The following is a 26,179-nucleotide window of genomic DNA, read 5'->3' on the forward strand; positions in this document are numbered from 1 at the left end:
CCGGGTTCACGCCATCCTCCTGCCTCGGCCTCCTGAGCAGCTGGGACTACAGGCGCACGCTACGACACCTGGCTAATTTTTTGTATTTTTAGTAGAGACGGGGTTTCGCCGTGTTAACCAGGATGGTCTCGATCTCCTGACCTTGTGATCCACCCACCTCGGCCTCCCAAAGTGCTGGGATTACAGGCGTGAGCCACCGCGCCCGGCCACTAGCCTGAATTTCAATCAAGGGTTGGCTGATACTGTGTGTCCAGGGTGGGCTGGATTTGTCCAGGGGGGTTCTCTGGTTTGCTGCCTCCTGACCACATGATGGGGCCTTCGAGGTGGAGGACAACTGTTCCCATTAGATTGCACCCTCTGCCCTCAGGTTCTTGAGGGTGTGTGGACACACAGGCTTTCCATGGGATGTCCCTGAGCCGGCCCTTGATCGGGGCCTCACCATTTACAGGGCCGTTTTATTCTGCAAACCGAAACTTGGATCATGTGACCTGATGGGATTATGGGACTCCCTCCAGGTGCCCGAGACAGGGTTGATATTTCCAAAATATTTTGGTGATTTACTGGGACAGGCAAATGACAGAATACTGGAGAAGGTAGGGATCGTGGGTATCAGGAGCCAGAGGGGAGGGGGACAGATGTGCTGTGTACAGGACAAGGTGTCAGGTGACTCCTTCCCAGCAGGGCCTCGCAGATGCACAAGCACGGAGCTGGTGGGTTTTGCCCAAGAAAGGTCACGCGGCACACGCAGGGACTGGAACTCCCAGGCCAGGGCTCTAGGTCACTCCCACCCTTTCATGTTTCTTTCTGTGGCCATGGGTATAGTGGAAAGACATAAAGCTAAAGCCAACTTTTAATCCTGAATGCACTGCTTGCCAGGTAAATGCCCTTGGTTGTGGTATCTTGTTGAGACTTAGTTTTCACAGAGGGATAATGAACCGTTGCAGAGGTTTATTGAGATCATTAACAGAGTGGAATTCAGCACCCGCCACAGCAGCCAGCCATGGGGTGCCCAAGAGGTTGGTTCCCGTTGCCACTTGAAATATGCAAACAGGTAGCTAGAAACCATCTGTGCTTGACAAAGTCTAACGCCTTGAACAAATAAGCTTATCCCTCTGAAAACAAAATGGTGCTTGTAATGACCCACGTTAAATATGTTTTATTGGCCAGTTAATCATTGTGGTTGAATACTTGCCTAAGGCGGTAAGAAATCAAATAAGTAAATCCTAAAACAGGAAGAAAGGAATCATATTCATTCCTGAATTCAGAAAACTAAATGAGCAGGCCACAGGTCAGAGGTGGTGGGAAGCAGGCCCAGTGGATACCTTTAGACACACGTCCTAGTAGGGATGCTCGGGCTTTGCTTCTCTGCGGACGGGGCTGTGAGTCTCAGAGGCTCCATCTGCATTCCGGGGCAGGGGCTAGGCTGCTGAGTATGCCTTGGGGTACTGCAGGGCAGTGCTATGCCACCATCTGACGTGGCAGAAGGCTGGTAGGATGGGCTGGCCTGAGGATGGCCCTGCCTGGCAGAGGAGTGGACTCCAGTGGTCGAGCTTGGGCTACCCTGCCCGTCTCTGGAGACAGATTAAGTGGTGGCAAGACCCTTCCTAAGTTCCTCACTCCTTCTGTGGTCAATGTCTTCCATTTCCCGGAGTTTCTGCAAAGGGCATCAGGGAAAGCAGGTGTATCAGGGCTAAGAACCTGAGGAGCTGTCACAGCAGTGAGCTAGAGCCTGACCCCTGAACCCTGCCACAGCAGGCCCTGTTATTTCCATTCGCACTTGGCGCTGGGCCCTTCCCCTCCCCACTTCCCCGGTTGTTTCTCCTACCTGGGAGATTTCAGCAAGGATGATTCCTCGGTACTGTTTGCCCTGTCCCAGGGCCTCCATGTCAGCCAGGAATTCTTTCCTCTCCTGGATTTCCTTCACCACTGGACAGAGGAGAGGGCTGTCAGGTTCCCGTGAGGGATGCAGGCAGTGGGTTGCCTCTCTTGAGGAGAGGAAGTGGTTCTATTGTCAAATAGTGTTTCTAGGCCGGGCACGGTGGCTAACGCCTATAATCCCAGCACTTTGGGAGGCCAAGGCAGGTGGATCACGAGGTCAGGAGTTCGAGACCAGCCTGACCAACATGGTGAAACTGCGTGTCTACTAAAAATACAAAAATTAGCCAGGCATGGTGGCGGGCGCTGGTAATCCCAGCTACTCAGGTGGCTGAGGCAGGAGGGATTGCTTGAACCTGGGAAGTGGAGGCTGCAGTGAGCCCAGATCACGCCACTGCACTCTAGCCTGGGCAATAAGAGCAAGACTGTCTCAAAATAAATAAATAGTGTTTCTCACTTGTTGGCCCTTGGCCCCCAGGGATCCCCTGACTGCTCCATCCAATTCTGGGCCCCCTCCTCACATTACCCCCACCCCCAGCATGACTGGTCCATCGGAGTCTTACGCTCTTCAAATCGGTCTAGCTCAGGGGCTGGAGCCTTCTGTCGTGCAGGAGGGGCCTTTCTTTTCCGTTCCTCCAGGTCCTTCCCCGTGGCAAAGATATTTTGGAGTCTTTGTTTCTCCTTCTCCAGATCCCCTGTAGGGCCAAAAAGAAATGGCCTAGTTAGGCTGTAAAGGGTGCCCTCATTCATGGTCTGTGTTCCCAAGTGCACGTGCTTGCTGCAGGGTGCCTGGTCATGCAGACAGGGCTTCCGTACACCTGCTGCTACCCTGGGTTCTCCTGAGCAATACTGTACTGTCAAGAGAGGCAGGAAGAGGTGGAAAGAACCAAGAAAAGAGTTTGGGTATGGTCTGTAATTCCAACACTTTGGGAGGCTGAGGTGGGAGGATTGCTTAGGACCAGGAGTTCAAGACCAGCCTAATGGATGTAGTGAGACCCCCATCTCTTTTTTTCTTTTTCTTTTTTTTTTTTTTTTGAGACAAGGTCTGACTCTGTCGCCCAGACTGGAGTGCAGTGATACAATTTTGGCTCACTGCAACCTCTCGGGCTCAAGTCATCCTCCCACCTCAGCCTCCCGAGTAGCTGGGACTACAGGTGGACGTCATCGTGCCCAGCTAATTTTTGTATTTTTTTTTTTTTAAGTAGAGATGGAGTTTTGCCATGTTGCCCAGGCTGGTCTCAAACACATGAGCTCAAGCGATCTGCCAGCCTCGGCCTCCCAAAGTGCTGGAATTACAGGCATGAGCCATCACACCTGACCAATATCCTATCTCTAAAAAAAAAAAAAAAAAAAAGTCCAGGCACGGTGGCTCACACCTGTAATCCTAGCACTTTGGGAGGCTGAGGCGGGCAAATCACGAGGTCAGGAGTTCGAGACCAGCCCAGCCAACATGGTGAAACCCCATCTTTACTAAAAATACAAAAAATTAGCTGGGCATGGGCCGGGCGCGGTAGCTCATGCCTGTAATCCCAGCACTTTGGGAGGCCGAGGTGGGCGGATCACAAGGTCAGGAGATCAAGACCATCCTGGCTAACACGGTGAGACCCCACCTCTACTAAAAATACAAAAAAATTAGCCCGGCGTGATGGCAGGTGCCTGTAGTCCCAGCTACTCGGGAGGCTGAGGCAGGAGAATGGCGTGAACCCGTGAGGTGGAGCTTGCAGTGAGCCAAGATGGCGCCACTGCACTCCAGCCTGGGCGACAGAGCAAGACTCCGTCTCAAAAAAAAAAAAATTAGCTAGGCAGGGCATGGTGATGGGTGCCTGTAATCCTAGCTACTTGGGAGGCTGAGGCATGAGAATTGCCTGAACCCAGGAGGTGGAGGTTGCAGTGAGCCGAGATCGTGCCACTGTACTCCAGCCTGGGTGACAGTGCGAGACTCCGTCTCAAAAAAAGCTGGGTGTGGGGAACACCTGTGGTCCCAGCTATTCTGGAGGCTGAGGCAGGAGGATTGCTTGAGCTCAGGAGTTCTGGCTGCAGTGAGCTATGATCATGCCACTGTATTACAGAATGGGTGACAGAATGAGAGCGACACTGTCTCAAAAAAGAAAAAAAAAAAAAAAGGCCAGGAGCGGTGGTTTGTGCCTGTAATCCCAACACTTTGGGAGGCCAAGGTGGGCGGATCACTTGAGGCCAGGAGTTCAAGACCAGCCTGGCCAACATGGTGAAACCTCATCTCTACTAAAAAAATTAACTGGACATGGTGGTGGACACTTGTAATCCCAGCTGCTCAGGAGGCTGACACATGAGAATTGCTTGAACCCAGGAGGCGGAGGTTACAGTGAGCCGAGATAGCACCACTGCACTCCAACCTGGGCACAGAGTGAGGCTCTGTCTTTAAAAAAAAAAAAAAAAAAAAGTTTTGTCAAAACTTAGCAGAGCAAGGCTAAGAAAGCTCAGGAACCTGGGGCCTCGGCGATGCCTGTAGTGGCAACTTATGTATAGGGGCTGCAGGGAGAGGTTTAGGCTGTGGCATTGAGCCCTGATAGCCCCTATCATCAGGAAGTGGTAGATTTCAGTTAATCGTGAGTTCTGGAAAAATAAAAAAAAAGGACCATCTGACTGGTTTCCTCTGCACCCTGAATACCCCTAAGCCAACGTGCTGAGGCTCAAGAGCATTGGTACAAAGTGCACGGGGATTTGATTAGCTACCTTCCCACCTGCCCTGTGGGCTGCTTGCATCCCTCTCCCTTGTCCTCCCCCAGGGAGATGGAGAAAGGCCCTAGCTGAGACCCTCACTTACTGGTGGCTTGAGGCTTGAACTGCTCCCGGCTGTAGGCCCCATTGGCTTGGCACATGTTGGCAGGCCGGAGGTGGGGACGGGCTGCGAGGATGGGAGGCAGGTAGATGGGCGAGGCTATTTGCTTGGAAGGTAAGACTCTCTGGCTGGATGTTGGGCTGCACTGTAGGGGCAAAGCATCTCCTCCTGGGGAATGAAGAGTTGGGGTGGGAGGACCCACATGGCTTTTTTTTTTTTTTTGAGTCTGAGTCTTGCTCTGTCACTCAGGCTGGAGTGCAGCAGCGCGATCTCGGCTTACTGCAACCTCTGCCTCCTAGGTTCAAGCGATTCTCCTGCCTCAGTCTCCCAAGTAACTGGGATTACAGGTATGCGCCACCATGCTTGGCTAATTTTTGTATTTTTAGTAGAGACAGGCCATGTTGGCCAGGCTGGTCTTGGACTCCTGACCTCAAGTGATCCACCCACCTCGGCCTCCCAAAGTGCTAGAATTATAGGCATGAGCTATTGCACCTGGCCACTTTTTTAAAATAAAAGTTGGCCGGGCATGGTGGCTCACACCTGTAATCCCAGCACTTTGGGAGGCCGAGATGGGTAATCACTTGAGGTCAGGAATTCGAGACCACCCTGGATAACACGGTGTAACCTTGTCTGTATTAAAAATACAAAAAATTAGCCGGGCATGGTGGCGGGTTCCTGTAGTCCCTACTGCTCGGGAGGCTGAGGCCGGAGAATGGCATGAACCTGGGAGGCGGGACTTGCAGTGAGCCGAGATTGCACCACTGCACTCCAGCCTGGGCGACAGAGCGAGACTTCGTCTCAAAAAAAAAATTAATAAAAATAAAAGTAATACCTACCTGTTAAAAGAAGTCAAAAGGCCAGGTGCAGTGGCTCACGCCTGTAATCCCAACACTTTGGGAGGCTGAGGTGGGCAGATTACTGGAGGTCAGGAGTTTGAGACCAGCCTGGCCAACATGGTGAAACCCCATGTCTAAAGAAAAACAAAAAAAATTAGCCAGGCATTATGACGGGTGCCTGTAATCCTAGCTACTTGGGAGGCTGAGGCGGGAGAATCACTTGAACCCAGGAGGTGGAGGTTGCAGTGAGCCAAGATTGCACCGCTGCATTCCAGCCTGGGTGACTGAGCAAGACTGTCTCAAAAAAAAACCCCAAAAAACAAAAATTGGGTGTGGTGATGCAGGCCTGTAATCCTAGCTACTGGGAAGGCTGAGGCAGGAGAATCGCTTGAACCCAGGAGGTGGAGGTTGCTGTGAGCTGAGATTGAGCCACTGCACTCCAGCCTGGGCAACAGAGTGAGACTGTCTCAAAAAACAAAACAAAATGAAACAAAACAAAACAAGTCAAACGGTACAAGGAGTCTTCTCTTCTTCCTTCCAGTCCCACCCCTCTATAATGAATGAGTGATAATGGTAACAGTTTGGTGGTCTCCTTCCTTTTTGATGCTTATACAAACATGTTCAAAGATATATGTGCATATAAGATTCTTTCAAACACTGGATCATACTGTAATATATTAAAATAACAGACTCTTTTCACTTTACATTTTTTCATGGACATCTGTCCAGATCAATCCATTTATATATAACTTATTTTTTATAGCTATATACTAGTATCCTTAGAATGGATACATTATTTATTCAGCTCACCTCCTTGTTTCAGAAATTTAGGTTATTTCTAGGTTTGTTTTTTACTACTTCAAACAATGCTGCAATAAACATTCTTGTACATCAAATCTTTGTACTGATGCTTTAATTTCTGTGGATGGGTTCCTAAAACTTTCTGTGTGGTCCATGGACAAGCAGGGACAGTTTGGATGATAGCAGGTACCTATCCCTCCTGCTGTCCATCCCCCCGCTTGGCCATCCCTGGGGCTTCTCCCCCAGGCGATCCAAGTGTGTCACCTGTCTGGTCAGTTGACCCCACCTCTCAACTGCCATAAAGCCCAGCTTAGAGCAGGTCCCATCCATTGTTTTTTTTTTTTTTTTTTTTTTTTTTTTTGAGACAGAGTCTCCCTCTGTTGCCCAGGCTGGAGTGCAGTGGCATGATCTTGGCTCTCTGCAACCTGCACCTCCTGGGTACAAGCGATTCTTGTGCCTCAGTCTCCTGAGTAGCTGGGATTATGGTGTGTGCCACCACGCCTGGCTAATTTTTTGTTTTTTGTTTTTTTTTTTGAGACAGTTTTGTTCTTGTCACCCAGGCTAGAGTGCAATGGTGTGATCTCAGCTCACTGCAACCTCTGCCTCCTGGGTTCAAGCTATTCTCCCGTTTCAGCTTCCCAAGTAGCTGGGACTACAGGCCCGGGTCACCACACCTGGCTAATTTTTGTATTTTTAGTAGGGATGGAGTTTCACCATGTTGGCCAGGGTGGTCTTGAACTCCTGACTTTGGGTGATCTGCCTGTCTCGGCCTCTGAATGTGCTGGGATTACAGGCGTGAGCCACCGCACCTGGCTCATCCACTGTTTTGATCTGGGTGCCTGTCTACCTTTTCTGCCCGTCCAGCCTCTACAAGGTCAATTCCCCAGGAGCGAGCGGTCGGAAGTATTAATTTTTTTGGTCACACACCCAAAAATTTTATTGTAGAGAGAGGTTTCACTGTGTTGCCCAGGCTGGCCTTGAACTCCTGGGCTCATGTGATTCTCCTGCCTCAGCTTCCTGAGTAGCTGGGACTACAGGTACACCCCAGTATGTATGTGTTTTGCCAGGCTGGTCTTGAACTCTTGGGCTCAAGCAATCCTCCTGCCTTAGCCTCCCAAAGTGATAGGATTATAGGTATAAGCCACCACAGCTGACCTGTTTTTTTTTATTTTTTATTTTTTGTTTTTGAGGCGATGTCTTGCTCTGTCACCCACGCTGGAGTGCAGTGGTATGGTCTCGGCTCACTGCACCCTCTGCCTCCTGGGTTCAAGTGATTTTCCTGCCTCAGCCTCCTGAGTAGCTGGTATTACAGGCATCCACCATTATGCCCAGCTAATTTTTGTATTGGCGTAGAGACAGGGTTTTACCATGTTGGCCAGGCTGGTCTTGAACTCTTGACCTCAGGTGATCTGCCCGCCTCAGCCTCCCAAAGTGCTGGGATTACAGGTGTGAGCTCCCACACCCGGCCTGACCTGTTTTTATTTTAATTTAATTTTATTTTATTTTAATTATTTTGAGATTAGGCTCCACTCAGTCGCCCAGGCTGGAGTGCAGTGGTGCAATCACAGCTCATTGCAGCCTTGACCTCCCAGGGTCAAGTGATCCTCCCACCTCAACCTCCTGAGTAGCTGGGACTACAGGTTGGCACCACCACACCTGGCTAATTTTAAAAAATTTTGGGGGCTGGGTGCAGTGGCTCATGCCTGGAATCCCAGCACTTTGGGAGGCCGAGGCGGGCAGATCACGAGGTCAGGAGTTCGAGACCAGCCTGGCCAACATGGTGAAACCCAGTCTCTACTAAAGATACAAAAATTAAGCCGGGCATGGTGGCGCACGCCTGTAATCCTAGCTAGTCAGGAGGCTGAGGCAGGAGAATTGCCTGAACCCAGGAGGTGGAGGTTGTAGTGAGCCGAGATCATGCCACTGCACTCCAGCCTGGGCGACAGAGAGACTCATCTCAAAACAAAACAAAACAAAAAAGTTGTCCAGGCGTGGTGGCTCACTCCTGTAGTCCCAGCACTTTGGGAGGCCGAGGTGGGCGGATCATGAGGTCAGGAGATCGAGACCACCCTGGCTAACACGATGAAACACCGTCTCTACTAAAAATACAAAAAATTAGCCGGGCGTGGTGGTGGGCACCTATAGTCTCAGCTACTTGGGAGGCTGAGGCAGGAGAATGGCATGAACCCGGGAGGCAGAAGTTGCAGTGAGCCGAGATTGTGCCACTGCACTCCAGCCTGGGCAACAGAGTGAGACTCTTGTCTCAAAAAAAAAAAAAGGTTTTGTGGAGATGAGGTCTTGTGGCTTGTGGTGTTGCCCGGGCTGGTCTTGAACTCCTGGGCTTAAGCCATCCTCCCACCTCAGCCTCCCAGTGTTGGAATTACAGGCATGAGCCATGTGCCCGGCTGTCTTTGTTTTTTTTATATGAGGTCCTCTCTCCCTTAACATGGAGAAGCATTAAAAGTGTGGCCCCAGATCCCTCTGTCCAGGAAGCCTCTGTGGACTGCCCCTTACTTTTCATGATGTCCATGATGTGGCGCTGCTGGATGTTCGTCAGTTTGGATTCCTTCATCATCACTGCACGACAAAGGATTCTATGAGGCCTCCTGGGCTGCAGGCGGATGCCTTCATCTGACACCCTACTGAAATTTAAAACCTTACATCCTAGCCCCATTCTGCACTGAGCATGCCTTCTCTATCTTTCCTGCTTCGTTTTTTCTATAGCAGTTATGACCACCTAAAATTCTATATATTTTATTTTATTGTTATCCTTCTATATTAGCTCTATGATAACAAGAATTTTTGCTGGTTTAATAAAATTTCTGCCTTCTGTTAAATTTTTTTCCTCTTTCTCTTTTTTTCTTTTTTTTTTTGAGATGGAGCTTCCATCTTGTTGCCCAGGCTGGAGTGCAGTGGCGCGACCCCAGCTCACTGCAATCTCCACCTCCTGGGTTCAAGCAATTCTCCTGCCTCAGCCTCCCGAGTAGCTGGGATTACAGACATGCGCCACCACGCCCGGCTAATTTTGTACTTTTAGTAGAGACTGGGTTTCTCCATGTTGGTCAGGCTGGTCGTGAACTCCTAACCTCAGGTGATCTGCCCACCTTGGCCTCCCAAAGTGCTGGGATTACCGGCTTGAGCCACCTCATTTTCTTTCACTGCTGTATCCCCAGCACCTAAAACAGAGTCTAAGGCACATGGTAGACTTAAAAATGTTGTTGTTGGAAAAAAACAAAAAAGTTGTTGAGTAAAAGAACACATGAACGCTTGTTCATCATGTTTCAGGGGCTGGAGCTACAATTGTGAGCCGAAACAGGCACGGTTCCTGCCTGATGAAATTCATGATCTGGAGGGACAGATGGGACACCAAATAACTGACTACAGCTTGTGCTAAGCCCAGTGAAGGAAAATGTGTGAGGGTGCATAACAGTTGATCCTACTGTGGTGGTAAGGAGGAGAAGTCTTCCTCGGGAAAGTTGAAAGTGTGATCTAAAGGATGCATAGGAGTTAACTACTCTAAAAATTTTAGTTCTTTGACTTTTGGCAAGGTGTAGCACCTTGAACCTTCCCCTCCCCCCCTTCCCGCCCCGCCTCGCCCCCGACTAAGGCATATGCAGTAGAATTTTGAAGCTTTCTGAACCCCAGGCTCCTTATCTGTAAAGGAAAACAGTGCTAAGCCACAGGTCAGGTACGGGGGAACTGAGTTACAGAGGGTAACTCCCACCATTCTTCTCTCATCCTTTAACTCAGGGGTCCCCAACCCCCCGTCCGTGGACTGGTACCAGTCCCTGGCCTGTTAGGAACCGGGCCGCACAGCAGGAGGTGAGCGGCAGGCTAGCGAGCTTCACCGCCTCCTTTCAGGTCAGTGACGGCCTTAGATTCTCATAGGAGCGCGAACCCTATTGTGAACTGCGCACGCGAGGGATCTAGGTTGCACGCTCCTTATGAGAATCTAACTAATACCTGATGATCTGAGGTGGAACAGTTTCATCCCGAAACCATTCCCCACACCTCCGTCAGTGGAAAAATTGTCTTCCACGAAACCGGTCCCTGGTGCCAAAAAGGCTGGGATCGCTGCTTTAACGCACTGACCTCTGAGCAGCTCGCAGGTCCCCGGGGTGTAAGTGGTGGTCTTGGGGCGGCGCCGGAACCCAGTTCCTTTGGTCACTACCTCCATCTGCTTCTGTGAAGCCATGGGAGGACTCTGAGGAGGGAAAGACGCAATGACACACCCCCTGTCTCCTGTCCCTAATCTCTGTTCCCCGACGCCCAACACCCCCAGAAGTCTGGAAGCGGGGATCGAGCCAGAGAATGATGCCGCCAGTTAATATTGCGACAGTGCCCAAACCTCCCATCCAGACACAGACAGATACACACACACAGTCCTCATTCTGACCCAGCGCCTGTGGCAGGGAAGTCTCCTCGGGAGGAAGGGAGTGTGTTAACACAGCCGTGGTCACAACAGTACTCACTGAGTGATATGCCAAAATTGAAATTTCACCCTAAGACCCTCTCTGGGTGCTCCCCTCTCCACATAGAAGTGGGCTCCCGGAGGCGGTGACCACTGCTTTACAGCCGCATCCGCACCGGTGCCACGCAGAAATACTGCGCGATCCGGACTGCTGGAGCTGGCAGCTAGCGCCCCCGGCTACTATAGAAACGCGCACACACCAGTCAGCGCATGCGCACTTTCCCCGCTCTGTCCTGCCTCCCGGAAGTGATTTCCTCTGGGTTACGGCGCAGGCGCAAGATAAGCGAGGAGCCGTGCGAGTCGTAGTGTCGCTGTTTGCGGGTCTCCGCGCGGGACCGGGGCGCAGCGGGGTCGCTGAGGCGAGGGTGTCATGTCAGACAACGAGGACAAGTGAGTGCGGGAGCGGAGTGGCCTTTGCGGCAACCTTGGAAGGGGCGGATGAGGCAAGGCTTGGGTCGGCTGAGGAGCCTGGCGTCTAGGGGCAATGTCTGAGGGGACTGGGGTCCTGAGGGGGCCGGCGGAGCCGAGGAAGGGAAGGGCGGGGACCCAGGAGCACAGCCCCGGCTGGAGGCACAGGAGGGCCCAGGCTCGAGGGTCCAGAGGGGATCCGTAGAAAAGGTGTCCTTCAGCAAATGTTCCAGCGAGCCGGGCTCTGTGTCATGCAGTGGGAATATTGAGGTGAATGAACAATCGTCCCTGCCTCTCCACGTGCTCACTTTCTAGAAAAGGGGTCACAGGCCCATAAGTAAGGAAGCAAGCAGGTAACGGTGGTCGCGTGAGCTTCCCCAGTTCTAGAAGTATGTAGTATAGGCGTGCTCCAGAGGAGGGTCTGGGGCAGCTCCACCGGGTGGCATTAAATAAAAGTCTGGGACGGTCCTTTGCAGTAATTTTTTTTTTTTTTTTTTTTTTTTTGAGACGGAGTCTTGCTCTATCGCCCAGGCTGGAGTGCAGTGGCGCGATCTCGGCTCACTGCAGCCTCCGCCTCCGGGGTTCAAGGGATTCTCCTTCCTCAGCCTCCCGACTAGCTGGGATTATGGGCGTGCACCACCACGCCTTGCTAATTGTTTGTAGTTTTAGTAGAGACGGGTTTCACCATGTTAGCCAGACTGGCCTCGAACTCCTGACCTTGTGATCCACCCGCCTCGGCCTCCCAAAGTGCTGGGATTACAGGCTTAATCCCAGAGCCACAATACAAAGCCACCATGCCCGGCCTCTGAATTTTTTTTTTTTAATTTTTCTTATTTATTTTGAGACAGGTTCTTGTTCTGTCACCCATGCTGGAGTACAGCGGTGCAATCTTGGCTCACTGCAACTTCCACCTCCTGGGTTCAAGCAATTCTTGTGACTCAGCCCCCCAAGTAGCTGGTATTACAGACATGTGCCACCATGCCCGGCTAATTTTTGTATTTTTAGTAGAGATGGGGTTTTGCCATGTTGGCCAGGCTGGTCTCGAATTCCTGGCCTCAAGCGATCCACCCACTTCAATCTCCGAAAGTACCAGGATTACAAGTGTGATCCACCGTGCCTGGCCCCTCTTTGATTCTTTTAAGTGATGCTCTAAGTAACTGATCTCTTCTTCCTGTACAGTTTTGATGGCGATGACTTTGATGATGTGGAGGAGGATGAAGGGCTAGATGACTTGGAGAATGCCGAAGAGGTCAGTATTCAGCCTCAGGCTCCCACCTCTGCAGCCCAAGCTGCCAAATCGTCTGGCAGGTGATGATTAGCTGAATGTGTCTGCCTTCTATTTGTGGTCAAGGCCTCTGCCATAAGCATTCTCAGTTAGAGTGAGCTGTGTTCCAGTCTTGCATAGCAGAACAGTCCTGCAGGGTGGGCCTGGAAGCTTTTGTCCATGTGGTCCACAGCCTGTGGCTTCTGGGGCAGTTAGTTCACTGACAAGTTAAACGGTGCCTTCCTTCATTTGGCAAACATGTGTTGAATGTTTATTATATGCCAGGTGCTTTCTGCTGGGTGGGACTGCTTAAGGAGCAAAGGGAAGAGGTAAGCAGGGCTCAGATGAGGCAGTATTTTGTAGCCTAAAGGCAATGGGAAGCTACTGACAAACTTTGAGCCAGGGCACGGTCCAGGTTACATTTTAGAAAGTACATTCCTGCCTTGAGTAAGGATTGAACTGGGGAAGGGCAAGAGTGAAAGGTGAGAGGCCTGTGGCTTGGACATAGGTGCTGGTAGCACAGGTGATGAGAAGGCAGATGAAAGAGTTATTTCGGTGGGTTGGTTATGGGGCTGAGAAAGTGAGTGGTGACGAGGACGACTCTCAGGTTTCTGGCTTGAGCAACTAGGTGGATAGGTTGCCAGCCTCAAGAGGAAAGTAGGGCTTTCTGTCCTGTGTGACTGATGAGGGAAAAAATGCAGTTATGTTCTGGAGAGACATGGAGCCTTCTCTCTCTCTGCATGGCACTTTCAGATACCTTTTCACTTGAGTCAGATGCATCCTTCTCCATCCTTCTGGTCCCCTTCCCATCCCTGTCATGTAGATTGTGCCTCCTAGATGTACTTCAGCCCTGTCTGCATTTTTCTACTCCTGGTGCCTTAACCTGGCTTAGATCTTATTGCTTTTCAGCCACATTCCTGCAGGAATTGTGTGGCTGGTTTTCCTGCTTCAGTCTCACTCCAGACTCTGCTCTGTGTGTTCTTCTCCTTTCAGCACCCTTTCTTACTTGCCCACATGCTCAGTTACTACTGGCTTTCCTAAATGGCCTCTCTGCTTCTGCCACTGCCCCCTGCAGAATATTCGCAACAGAGTATCCAGAGTGATCCTTTCTTTCTGTTTTTTTTTTGTTGTTGTTGTTGTTTGTTTGCTCGTTTTAAATTAAGAAGTGGTGTCTTGCTACGTTGTCTAGGCTAGAGTACAATGGCTATTTTCAGGTGTGGTCATAGCACACTACAGCCTTGAACTCCTGGGCTCAAGTGATCCTTCCAGTTCAGCCTCCTGAGTAGCTGGGACTGCAGGTTCTGCACCACCATGCCCAGCTCAGAGTCAACCTTTTTTTTTTTTTTTTTTTTTGAGATGGGGTCTTGCTCTGTCACCCAGTCTGGAGCGCAGTGGGGCGATGTTGACTCACTGCAAGCTCCGCTTCCTGGGTTCATGCCATTCTCCTGCCTCAGCCTTCCGAGTAGCTGGGACTACAGGCGCCCACCACCACGCCCGGCTAATTTTTTTTTTTTGTATTTTTAGTAGTGACGGGGTTCACCGTGTTAGGCAGGATGGTCTCGATCTCCTGCCTTGTGATCCGCCCGCCTCGGCCTCCCAAAGTGCTGGGATTACAGGTGTGAGCCACTGCGCCTGGCCTGTTTACTTAATTCTTTATATACCACAGAATTTATTCTCTTGCCTACAATCCTCTACGCACCTTTTGTTCTAATTATTGTCCACAACTAGTTGTCCAAACCTCTTTCTCCTCTATGCCTTTGCATGTTGCCTCCTTCCTCATTGGTTTGACAGCTCCTGCTCATCCTTCTAGGTGAGCTCAAGTCTCATCCCTGGAGTTTTCCTAACCCCCAGTGTGAGTGAGGTGTCCCCACCTCCTCGGGAACTCTGTTGCACCCTTCATAGCACCTGCTCTGTTTACTCTTGTCTCCCCTTTAGACCATTAATTGAGAGCAGAAATTCCTAGCTTTCTTTCTCAGCATCTGTTAACAATATCTGGCTCAGGACAAATGCTTAGTAAGTAATTGTTAAATATTCCTGCCTTCACCTTGACTTTTCTAGCCACTTGACCCATTGGCTCAGCTCCCCTATCTGAAAGATGGGGAGACTATTCCTAGCTTCCTGCTTAGGGTAATTTTTTTGTGCCAGGACCTCTTTTACAGGACCAACATTCTGATACCACCCCATCTCCAGGCCCTCTGCTCTCTTCTGGATGAGGCAGTTAGCTCTGGAATCTCAGACCTCCATTACCAGGTCTGAGGCTTGGTCAGGTTAGCTGACTTTCCAAGCCTCTGAAATGAGAACTGTAATCCCTGCCTCATAAGGTTATTGTAAGGATTACATGAGTTGTTAGGAAGCAGTTATGCGGTCCCCTGGCATGCAGTAAGCATTAATGGTGGCCGTAGCGAGGACTGTGATTGTTGTCATTATCATCCTCCCTGTAACCCAAAAATGCCACCTGAGACTTTCCCTCTTTTTTGTCTTGGTGTCCAGGAAGGCCAGGAGAATGTCGAGATCCTCCCCTCTGGGGAGCGACCGCAGGCCAACCAGAAGCGAATCACCACACCATACATGACCAAGTACGAGCGAGCCCGCGTGCTGGGCACCCGAGCGCTCCAGATTGCGTGAGTGATTGCCCCTTCACTGTCTTCTCCATCTGTCAGGCCACAGTAAGCTCTTGTACCGCTGATCTTTCCCAGCCTGGCACCTGAAAACAGACTCCGTGCTCTCACATTCCAAAAGTGGTGCCGTCCCTGCGTACCAGGCATTGAGCTAGTCCCCTGCCCTCAGGGAGCTTGTGATCTAATAGGAGAACTAGGACATGAACATCTGAGAAGTCAAGTAACAGTATGGGAGAAAAATGATAAAAAAAAAAAAAACCAGAACTAGATGGTTGCCTGTCAGACTAGTGCAGCAAAAAAGGTGAATTCAGAGCCAATGTGTACCAGTGTGTTTTTTTTTTTTTTTTGAGATAGAGTCTCGCTGAGTCACCTAGGCTGGAGTGCAATGGCACAATCTCAGCTCACTGCAACCTCTGCCTCCCAGGTTCAAGTGATTCTCGTGCCTCAGCCTCCCAGGTAGCTGGAATTACAGGCATGTGCCACCATGCCTAACTAATTGTTGTGTTTTTAATAGAGACGGGGTCTCGCCATGTTGCCTAGGCTAGTCTCGAACGCCTAGCTTCAAGTGATCCACCTGCCTCTGCCTCCCAAAGTGTTGGGATTGCAGGCGAGAGCCACCGCGCCCGGCCATGGTGGTTCTTTGTTGTTTTATTTTCCGAGTCAAGATCTCAATCTGTTGCCCATGCTGGAGCACAGGGGCCTGATCATGGCCCATTGCAGCCTCAAACTCCTGGGCTCAAGCAATTTTCTTTTCTTTTTTTTTTTTTTTTTTTTGACAGAGTCTTGCTCTGTCTCCCATGCTGGAGTGCACTGGCCCAATCTCAGCTCAATACAACCCCTGCCTCCCGGGTTCAAGCGATTCTCCTGCCTCAGCCTCCCGCGTAGCTGGGACTACAGGCGTCCGCCACCACACCTGGCTAATTTTTGTATTTTTTCTTTTTCTTTTTTTTTTTTGAGATGGAGTCTTGCTCTATCACCCAGCCTGGAGTGCAGTGGCGCGATCTCTGCTCACTGCAAGTGCTGCCTCCTGGGTTCACGCCCTTCTCCTGCCTCAGCCTCCAGAGTAGCTGGGACTACAGGCGCCCGCCACCACGCCCAGCTAGTTTTTCGTATTTTTAGTAGAGACGGGGTTTCACCATGTTAGCCAGGATGGTCTCTTTCTCCTGACCTCATGATCCGCCTGCCTTGGCCTCCCAAAGTGTTGGGATTACAGGTGTGAGCCACCGTGCCCGGCCAGTGCGATTTTCTTTTTTCTTTTTTCTTTTTTTTTTTTTTTTGAGATGGAGTTTCGCTCTGTCGCCCAAGCTGGAGTGCCGTGGCGTGATCTCGGTTCACTGCAAGCTCCGCCTCCTAGGATCACACCATTCTCCTGCCTCAGCCTCCCGAGTAGCTGGGACTACAGGTGCCCACCACAACGCCTGGCTAATTTTTTTGTATTTTTAGTGGAGATGGGGTTTCACCGTGTTAGTCAGGATGGTCTCGATCTCCTGACCTTGTGATCCACCTGCCTTGGCCTCCCAAAGTGCTGGGATTACAGGCGTAAGCCACCGCGCCCGGCCGGCTCAAGCAATTTTCTTGTCTCAACCTCCCAAGTAGCTTCAAGCTGGGATTACAGGTATGTGCCACCATGCCTAGCTTTGTATTTTTTGTAGAGATAGGGGTCTTGCTATGTTGCCCAGGCTGGTCTTGAACTTAGCCTCAAGTGATTCTCCTGCCTCAGCCTCCCAAAGTGCTGGAGCTGGGATTACAAGCATGAGCAACCATTCCTGGCTTTAAGGTGGTTCTTGATGTGAGGTAGACTATGGCCAGTCCAGCAGAGTGGGGGGCCCTTCAGCTTGAAAGCACACTAGAGAGATGAAAGCACAGAGCAGTGGTGGGGTTTTGGGGATTTGAAAATCAGCAAACTTCCCTCCTCTCCCACATTTGGGAGAATAAAGATTCAGGAGATAGAGTAGACAGGTAGAGGTGCGAGTGTCCAGTGAGTGCAGATGTGTTAGCCATAGGCAGTGCAGGCCTTCAGATGCCTGCTGAGGTTTGGGGCAGACTGGAGAACAGACTGGAAGCACCCTCTGCCAACAGATGGCTTTGAGAAAGCAGGGACTTTCAAAGAGGCTGGGCCACAGATGCCTGCTTTTTTTCCCCCCAGGCTCACCTGTCAGAATAGTTCCTCCTCCTTTCTTTTGAGGAGTAGGTGAGGGGACAGAGCAGGGTACTCTGATGGTACTGTGGGGAAGCATGAGGGAAGCATGAGACTGAGAACAGGAGCCCCTACCCCAAACTCCCTATAGGCTGATGTGGGAAATGGTGGGTATCTGGAGGAAGGGGGGTAGTTCAAGTAGGGAATAATGGAAATTAGCCTAGAAAGAAAAGCAGCTGGGTGCCGTGGCTCACAACTGTAATCCCAGCACTTTGGGAGGACGAGGCAGGTGGATTGCTTGAGCCCAGAAGTTCAAAATCAGCCTGGGCAACATGGTGAAACCCCATCTCTACAAAAAATACAAAAATTAGCTGAGTGTGGTGGCATGCGCCTGTAGTCCCAGCTACTCGGGAGGCTGATGTGGGAGGATCACCTAAGGCCAGGAGGTTGAGGCTGCAGTGAACTGTGATCGCACTACTGCACACCAGCCTGAGCGACAGAGACTCCATCTCAAAACAAAAAACAAAAAAACAAAGGAAAGCTGAGGCCAGATTTGTGGACTCTGTGTGCTTACAGGGGCAGCAAATGCTGTCTGTACATTCTCCTCCTTAGTGTTCAAGCAGCACTGGGCAGTTGTCTCCTCTAGTCCTGTAGGGGTAAAGATGACCATCATGTCTACTTCAATAAAGGGTTTTATGGGTGGGCAACATTGTTCTCCCCCATTCCTCAGCAGCGGACCTCTTCTCAGCCTGGTTGCACTCCTTGCTCTTATGCATGGCATTAGAGCCACACCCAGTGTGAGAGCCATACCCAATATGCCACCAACGTCAGGATCTTCTGGGCCTGCACCATCAACTATGGTAGCCATGAACTGTATGTGTCCACTTACATTAAGTACAATTAAATAAAATTAGAAATTCAGTTTCTGTCTCACTAGCCAGCCACACTTCTTTTTCTTTTATTTATTTATTTTATTTTTTTTGAGACGGAGTCTTGCTCTGTCACCCAGGCTGGAGTGCAGTGGCACAATCTTGGCTCACTGCAGGCTCTGCCTCCCGGGTTCATGCCATTCTCCTGCCTCAGCCTTCCGAGTAGCTGGGACCACAGGCACCTGCCACCACGCCTGGCTAATTTTTTGTAGTTTTAGTAGAGACGGGGTTTCACCGTGTTAGCGAGGATGGTCTCGATCTCCTGACCTTGTGATCCGCCCGCCTCGGCCTCCCAAAGTGCTGGGATTACAGGCGTGAGCCACTGCGCCCAGCCTATTTATTTTTTTTTTTGAGAAGGAGTCTCACTCTGTCACCCAGGCTGGAGTGCAGTGGTGTGATCTTGGCTCACTGCATCCTCCGCCTCCCGGGTTCAAGTGATTCTCCCACCTGAGCTTCCCGGGTAGCTGGGATTACAGGCACCCGTCACCACGCCTGGCTAATTTTTGTATTTTTAGTAGGGACGGGGTTTCACCATGTTTGTTGGCCAGGCTGGTCTTGAACTCCTGATCTCAGGTGATCCTCCTGCCTCAGCCTCCCAAAGTACTGGGATTACAGGCATGAGCCACCACGCCCAGCCTTTTCTTTTATTTTTTTAGAGACAGTTTGGCTCTATCACCCAGGCTGGAGTGCAGTGGTGCTATCATAGCTCACTGCAGCCTCAAAACTTCTAGGCTTAAGTGATCTTCCCACTTCAGCCTCCCAGGTAGCTAGGACTACAGGCTAATGCCACCACACCTGGCTAATGTCTTAATTTTTTTGTAGAGACAGGGTCTCACAAAAAGACTCCTGGCTTCCAGTGATCCCCCTGCTTCAGCCTCCAAAGTGCTGGGATTACAACTAGCCACATTTCAAGTGTTACCATAAAGGATAGCACAGGGGGATAGGACATTTCTGTCATTGCAGAGCATTCTATGGGGGCACACTAATATAGGCTAAACGTGGCCCAGTAGAAAGAAGAATTCATAAGTTGTTTTTAAAACAAATAGACTGCTTATTTGCAAGTTAAACAGTCTTTCAGCACTGAAGAAAGATACTGCATTAGCACTTGATAGGATGCTGAGATGATTAAAGATGTAGTCCCAGCTGGGCGCGGTGGCTCACGCCTGAAATCCGAGCACTGTGGGAGGCCAAGGTGGGCGGATCACCTGAGGTCAGGAGTTCGAGAGCAGCGTGGCCAACATGGTGAAACCCCGTCTCTACTAAAAATACAAAAATTAGCCGGGTGTGGTGGCATGCGCCTATAATCCCAGCTACTCGGGAGGCTGAGGCAAGAGAATCGCTTGAACCTGGGAGGCAGAGGTTGCAGTGAGCCAAGATTGCCCCACTAATCCAGCGTGGGTGACAGAGTGAGACTCTGTTACCAAAAATAATTTAAAAAAAAAAAAAAGACATAATCCGCAGTCCTCCAGGTGTTTTCTGGTGGGGGAGATAGACCTGTGCACAGGTACCCACAACCCAAGGCAGATGCGAGTGGTGCTTTATGAAAGGTACAAAGAGTTATTGCAGAGGTGACTGGGAAAGCCTTGTGAAGGGATTAGAATTCTAGTGGGGACAGGTAAAGAGAGTTGGTTTTGTGGGTACTCCAGGTGCCAGAAACAGCCCAAGGAAAGGTCCAGGTGGAGGCAGGCAGTTGTGGATTTGTGGTGAGGGATCATAAGCAGCTTGGGGCATAAGGCTGGAAAAGATGACACTGGTCCTGTGAGTGACAAGTTCAGAAGATTGGAGTTCATTTGGTGGGCAGTGTGCAGCACTTAAAGGTTTTGAGGCCGACATCCAGCATCCAGGCCACTCATAAATCCAAGTGTCCTGTTTTTCTTTTCTTTCTTTCTTTCTTTTTTTTTTTTGAGATGGAGTTTTGCTCTTGTTGCCCAGGCTGGAGTGCAATGGCATGATCTTGGCTGATTGCAACCTCTGCCTCCTGGGTTCAAGGAATTCTCCAGCCTCAGCCTCCTGAGTAGCTGGGATTACAGGCACATGCCACCATGCCTGGCTAATATTTTGTATTTTTAATAGAGATGGTGTTTCACCATGTTGGTCGGGCTGGTCTCGAACTCGTGACCTCAGGTGATCCACCCGCCTTGGCCTCCCGAAGTGCTGGGATTACAGGCATGAGCCACTGTGCCCAGCCAAGTGTCCTGTTTTTCTTGGGGAGCAAAGCTTGATCCAGCTCATTCCAGTCTTTAGTGCTCTTTCCACTTAAGGGCTATGACACCATCTGGTGGCTCCTTGCCTGCTGTAAGCTCTTGTACAGCCATAATGGGACTCTGCACTTGGTAGGTGCAGATGGAGTCTCACTCTGTCACCTAGGCTGGAGTGCAGTGGTGCCATCTCGGCTCACTGCAACCTTCACCTCCTGGTTCAAGCGATTCTCGTGCCTCAGCCTCCCGAGTACCTGGGACTACAGGCACGTGCCACCACGGCCGGCTAATTTTTTGTATTTTTAGTAGAGACGGGGTTTCACCATGTTGGCCAGGCTGGTCTCAAACTCCTGACCTCAGGTGATTCGCCTGTCTCAGCTTCCCAAAGTGCTGTGATTACAGGCGTGAGCCACTGCACCTGGCCAGAACAACTGTTTCTTGGGTAGGTTTTGGATGGAGTTTCAGTCTGGTTCATTAGCACCACCTGGTGGCTGATGATGTTTGTCACATCTACTTCTTAACTGGATGGTTGATGTGTTTCTCTGTAGAAGCCATGGTGCAAGAAAAATTAAATTACTTAAGGACACATTCTTGCACATTCCATGTGCATAATAGGTGCGGAATGAGTGAATGCCCTTGAATTATTTATATTTTGAAAGAAAGCAGGCATATGCAGATCAGGTATTTTGCCACATTCTTTAAAGCTTTATATTTTGGGAAAGTTTAAATACTTATTGAGAGAGAATATAGGGAAAGTTAAATACTTCATCTCTGCCCTTGGGAAATTTTCAGGCTTTTGGGAGTAATATAAATAGAAATATTTAGTAATAAAATTAGTAAGCTGGTAGCTCTCAGACTAGCTGATTATCAGAATCATCTGGGCAGTTTTGCAAATGCAGGCTCTCAGGCCGCTTCACTAGAGATTCTATTCAGGGGGTCTGGGGAAGGACCCAGGAACCTGTATTTTTTAGCATGCTCTCCTGTTAATTCTGGGTGTGTTGGTGTGAACCTGAGCTGGAATCATCAGGGGTGGCTTCCTAGAGGAGATGGGCCTAGAATTGGCATCCCTTTGCTTGGTGGTAGAGTCTCCACTGTGGGCCAAGTGTTGTGCTGGGGGCTGGGCCTCCGTGGTGAATCACATGTGGTTCTGGGCCACTAGGAGCTCATGGTCTAATGTGGAAAGTTTCCAAACAAGTAATTACAGTTCAATGAGATTGGTGCCAAGAAAAGTATATGCAAAATGAGTCCAGGTACTGAAGAGTCAGCACATGATTTCCAGGGTGGAGACATCCGAACCTCTCGCAGGTTTTTAGGGAGAGGAAGAGCTTGTAAGAGCACACAAAAGGGAAACAACATGGCGCATCTAGGGAACCAGAAATAGTTTGGTATGGCTGGAATGTGGGGTAAATACAGGAAAGTAGCACAGGACTGTGCTAGGAAGGCAAACAGGGACCAGACTGCACTCTGGCCTGATAGCCAAGGGGAGTCATGGCAGTGTTGTAAGCAGATGAGCCCCCTGACTGCTGGCCATAGGTGAAGGGTGGGGAGGGCTGGGCAGGAAGGGCAGGGCCTCTACTGAGGTGTTGTGGCTATAGAGAATGGAAATGAGGCCCGGCGTGGTGGCTCATGCCTTTCATCCCAGCAATTTGGAAGGCTGAGGCAGGCGAATTGCTTGAGCCCAGGAGTTTGAGACCAGCCTGGGCAACATGGCGAAATGTTAATTTCACCCATCTATACAAAAAATACAAAAAATTAGCATAGCTGGTGGTGTATGCCTGTAGTCCCAAGCAGGAGAATTGCTTGAGCCTGGGAGGTGGAGGTTGCAGTGAGCCAAGATCTCGCCATTGCACTCCAGTCTGGGCAATGGGAGTGAAACCTTGTCTCCAAAAAATAAAGAGAGAGAGAAAATAGAAATTGAAATGAGGTGCACTGGGCACTGAGGCAAGGCTCTAGGGTTGGAGCAGTTAGAATGGTGTGCCTTTGCACACGTCTCCCTTTCCACCAGGACATTCTGCTGTGGCTGCTGGACTCTGGAGTCTGTGATAGGCCTCTGCCAGGGAAGATCTCTGGCAGTGCCCCTACACACCACTCCCTACTGTGCCTGCCTACCTAGAAGATGACATTTCTAGGTGGGGACCAGGATGCCGTTCCACCCTCACTGCCTGTTGGGCCCTTCTCCCTGGGTTTGTAGTCTCCCTAACACCTGTCCCTATCCCTACAGGATGTGTGCCCCTGTGATGGTGGAGCTGGAGGGGGAGACAGATCCTCTGCTCATTGCCATGAAGGAACTCAAGTAAGTCACTCAAATCATGGTTCACTTCTCCAAATCTCTGGGAGGCATCTGTTGGGCTCTGTGTTGCACCCTTTGCTCCCACTTCCCTGGCTGGAGAAGTTGATGCTTATTCCTACAGATCCTTAGGAACAGCTCACCAGGAAGTAGGAGGAAGAGAGAAGAGGAGGCAGGGAAAGTGGGAGGGCACTGATGAGACACGGACGTATTCTGGCTATTGGAATTTCCGTGTTCCTGCTGCAGGAGGCCTTACCAATATTCTGTCATTCTTCCCCCTCTTGTCTGATATAAAAACTTTCTTTTTCTTGTAATTGCTTTCTTACAAAGTACACTCATCAGCCCCAAGAGGCTGCTCCTAAGACTTCTCTTTGCTTGTGCTTTGCACACAATCTGTTCCTTCTGCGGCAGAGCTGGGGTCACCAGCCCTCATGTACTTGTGACTTCTCCCCTGCCACAGGGCCCGAAAGATCCCCATCATCATTCGCCGTTACCTGCCAGATGGGAGCTATGAAGACTGGGGGGTGGACGAGCTCATCATCACCGACTGAGCTGGAGTCATCTTCCTGCCCTTGCCCCATGCCCAATTTTCATTCTCACTTTATATGTGTAACTAATAAAATATTCAACTTTCCAACCCCCTTCCCCTCTGCTTATCTGCAATGTCACCACCTGTTGCTTCCCTGTTACCGCCATGCTGCCTGGAGCATGCACCTATTCCAGTGGCCCTGTGACTGTCAGCTCCTTAAGAAGCACCAGGGGCCCTTAGGCCCTTTGGATCCCCCACATCCTTCCCTCCATCTCCCTGTTCCCCAGAGCAAGGGCTGCTGCAGGGGAGACACCTCAGCTGCCTTCCAAGCAGACAGACAAGTCTTTGTGCCCAGGGAGCTGGTTGCCACGGAAACCCCCAATTTCCTTTCCAGTGGGGACTGGCTGCAGGGGCTTCTCCCTTCTCAGGAGTATCACAGAGCAGGTCTCATCAAGCCACCCATTGTTTCCTAAGGACCTGCTTCGAGCCTCTTATCGTGGGCTCGGATCCCCTTTCAGGAGCAGTGCCCCAGCAGGAAGCGTGGGGGTGTGCTGATCTCCCACCCTCCCCAGGCAGAGCCCTGCTGGGCAAGTCAGCAGCTGGAGCAAGGACCGAGCACCTGCCTACCCCTGCCCCCATGGCTCTGTCCCCACTCCTCCTCAGGACTCTGCCCACACGCTGTCCTCTGTGGCCCACCTCTTTGGTGTGCCACACCCATGCCTTCTTCCTAGCCTCTATAAGATATCCTTTCCCTCCTATTTGGGGCTGGTGATCCCCTGAGGCCTTGGGGAGATGGTGCTGGGGTGGTGGTGCTCCTGGGTTCCAGGTGTTAAATTAAGTCAGAGCTGGAGCTCCCCCTTCCTCTGCCTGAGGTTCTAATGGGTCGTCTTCCTTTCTCCACCCTGCTTACCCAACCTGAGGTAAGACCAGTCACACTGGCTCCTCCCTCCTAGAGCGGGTCAGGGGGAGGGTGTATATTGACATGAACAGGGATAGAGGGTAAACTGGCTCCCTGAATATGCCAGCCTTAACCTCCATTCCACTGCCAGCTCCCCTTCCAAGAGGAGGAGCTGGGCTTCCCTAACCTCTGCAGGAGGCAGGGCCTCCAGGCCTGGGTGCAGCCTGGCCCTGGGATGGGGTGTGGGGAGTGAATGGTGAGGATCTGCACTGGTGGGAGGGGTGTCTGCTGCCCTGGAGAAGGGTTAATTCAGGGAGCAGTGGACTTCACACCCCCATCCACCCTCCTCCAAGCCTGTGGAATCCTTTAATCAAGTTGGGTGCTGAAATTTCAGCTCTGAAATGCCGCCTTTGTGCTGGCATCCAGGCAGCCGCCCCAGAGTGCGGGGGTCACTTTCTCGGCCCCATTTCTCTAAATGGTCTCTTTGTTCCCTGCTGGGCTGCTCAGTATCAGATGTGATTAAAGGGAGATGGGGTTTGGGCTGGGGAGGAGGGGAATTGGGGGTTAACCCTTAGGGGTTAGAGTGCAATGGAAATGGGACAGAAGGGGTGTTTTTCCTCCAGTCTTCCTATTCCCGTTCTCCTCTTTTGGGGAGTCCCCTGCTATTCAGCTGTCTGGGCCTGGCTTTTGACTTCTCTTGAATAAAATGTCCCGGTCACCACTATTGGTTCTGTTTTCTTAGGGTTTGGGCATAGTCTCTTGAGTCATTTCCAGAAACACCTGACCCTTTTTTAACAAGTGGAGCTCCTGCCTTCCTGAGGCCTGTGCACACTTGGAACCTTTGGTCTAAGGGATGCACACAACCCAGGTCTTCTGACTTCCCTGGGGTCATTTCCCCTCCTTCCACATCCTCAGTGATTTCCCACTCAATCTCATGAGATGTGGGGTCTTGGAGGTGATAGTGTCATCTTACGGATGTGCCCCCTGCTCCCCACTGTGCCAGCTCCATATCCCTCATCCCACTGCGAGCAGGAGTAGTGAACAGACCACAAATGGACAAAAGTCCTGCCTTTCAATGAAGGGGAAAGGGTGGGTTGTACAAATTATAAACACATAAGGTTAGTACTGATTGATCCATGACAAAATTCTAGAATAGGTCCCTCCATGTTTAAAAGTGCTTATGTAATAAAGAGGAGATCGGGCGCTAGCATAGGGTGTCTAAGAACCAATATTGCCAAATAAGGTTTTTTTTCGATGGTTACTGGTCCAGTAGGTTGAGGGAATGCCAGAGGTCAGTGAATCTTGATTTTGACAAGGCATCGGTAGTCTCCATGCCACTATGACAGAGAAGTGTGTGCTTCATGGTGATGTAATTAGACAGTTTTAGAACTGATTAGACAGCCTCAAGAGTGGAGATAATAGCTGGGCGTGGTGGCTCACACCTGTAATCCCAGCACTTTGGGAGGCTGAGGTGGGCGGATCACGAGGTCAGGAGATCAAGACCATCCTGGCTAACACAGTGAAACCCCGTCTCTACTAACAAATACAAAAAATTAGCTGGGTGTGGTGGCAGGCGCCTGTTATCCCAGCTACTCGGGAGGCTGAGGCAGGAGAATGGCGTGAACCCGGGAGGCGGAGCTTGCAGTGAGCCGAGATCCCGCTACTGCACTCCAGTCGGGGCGACAGAGAGAGACTCCGTCTCAAAAAAAAAAAAGAGTGGAGATAATAGGCCAGGTGTGGTGGCTCACACCTATAATCCCAGCACTTTGGGAGGCCGAGGCAAGCAGATCATGAGGTCAGGAGATTGAGACCATCCTGGACAACATGGTGAAACCCCGTCTCTACTTAAAAAAAAAAAAAAAATTAGCTGGGCTTGGTGGTGCACGCCTGTAGTCCCAGCTACTCGGGAGGCTGAGGCAGGGGAAGCACTTGAACCCAGGAGACAGAAGTTGCAGGGAGCCAAGATTGCAACATTGCACTCCAGCCTGGCAACAGAAAAAGACTCCATCTAAAAAAAAAAAAAAAAAAAAAAAAAAGAGTGGAGATAATAGGACTGACAGTGGAGAGAGGCGTTTAGTGCTGTACACAGGTGTCCCTCTTCATTTTGACC

At 50.7% G+C, this 26,179-nt stretch overlaps 2 protein-coding genes across 10 annotated transcripts in view; one reads left to right on the forward strand and one right to left on the reverse strand.

The window, feature by feature from the left end:
• Positions 1 to 933: 933 nt before the first annotated feature.
• On the reverse strand, positions 934 to 11,002 carry C23H22orf23 (chromosome 23 C22orf23 homolog). 4 transcript variants are annotated; one of them, XM_019018111.3, is made up of 7 exons: positions 10,803 to 11,002; positions 10,423 to 10,534; positions 8,845 to 8,907; positions 4,679 to 4,861; positions 2,439 to 2,570; positions 1,826 to 1,926; positions 934 to 1,654 (listed from the first exon to the last, which is right to left on the reverse strand). In XM_019018111.3, the coding sequence occupies exons 2-7, from the start codon at positions 10,523 to 10,525 to the stop codon at positions 1,583 to 1,585; spliced, it is 654 nt and encodes a 217-aa protein (XP_018873656.1). In that variant the 5' UTR covers positions 10,526 to 10,534; positions 10,803 to 11,002; the 3' UTR covers positions 934 to 1,582. The 4 variants fall into 4 exon arrangements, with proteins under 4 accessions (XP_018873656.1, XP_018873657.1, XP_055230582.1 ...); XM_019018112.3 differs by lacking the exon at positions 8,845 to 8,907 and having other exon boundaries at positions 10,803 to 10,999; XM_055374607.2 differs by having other exon boundaries at positions 934 to 1,926; positions 10,803 to 10,988.
• An 11-nt stretch (positions 11,003 to 11,013) lies between these two features.
• The window catches only part of POLR2F (RNA polymerase II, I and III subunit F), an 86,810-nt gene continuing 71,644 nt past the window's right edge, over positions 11,014 to 26,179 (forward strand). For 5 of the 6 annotated variants that reach the window (XM_063704745.1, XM_055374616.2, XM_055374617.2 and 2 more), the window contains exons 1-4: positions 11,036 to 11,191; positions 12,389 to 12,458; positions 14,964 to 15,094; positions 22,577 to 22,648. In XM_063704745.1, the coding sequence (XP_063560815.1) occupies positions 11,172 to 11,191; positions 12,389 to 12,458; positions 14,964 to 15,094; positions 22,577 to 22,648 (293 nt within the window). In that variant the 5' untranslated portion in view covers positions 11,036 to 11,171. Of the gene's footprint in view, positions 11,192 to 12,388; positions 12,459 to 14,963; positions 15,095 to 22,576; positions 22,649 to 23,102; positions 23,280 to 26,179 lie in introns of those variants that run through there. The other variant, XM_004063460.5, reaches the window with a different exon arrangement.

The sequence above is a fragment of the Gorilla gorilla genome, chromosome 23 (genome assembly GCF_029281585.2).
Source record: "Gorilla gorilla gorilla isolate KB3781 chromosome 23, NHGRI_mGorGor1-v2.1_pri, whole genome shotgun sequence".
Lineage (NCBI taxonomy): Eukaryota > Metazoa > Chordata > Mammalia > Primates > Hominidae > Gorilla > Gorilla gorilla.

Coding starts and splice junctions, on each gene's coding strand:
- C23H22orf23 (XM_055374607.2), bottom strand. CDS start 10,525: ATGGCTTCACAGAAGCAGATGGAGGTAGTGACCAAAGGAACTGGGTTC. Junction 8,908..10,422: donor GACCTGCGAGCTGCTCAGAG/GTCAGTGCGTTA, acceptor TTTGTCGTGCAG/TGATGATGAAGGAATCCAAA. Junction 4,862..8,844: donor CATCATGGACATCATGAAAA/GTAAGGGGCAGT, acceptor TTCATTCCCCAG/GAGGAGATGCTTTGCCCCTA.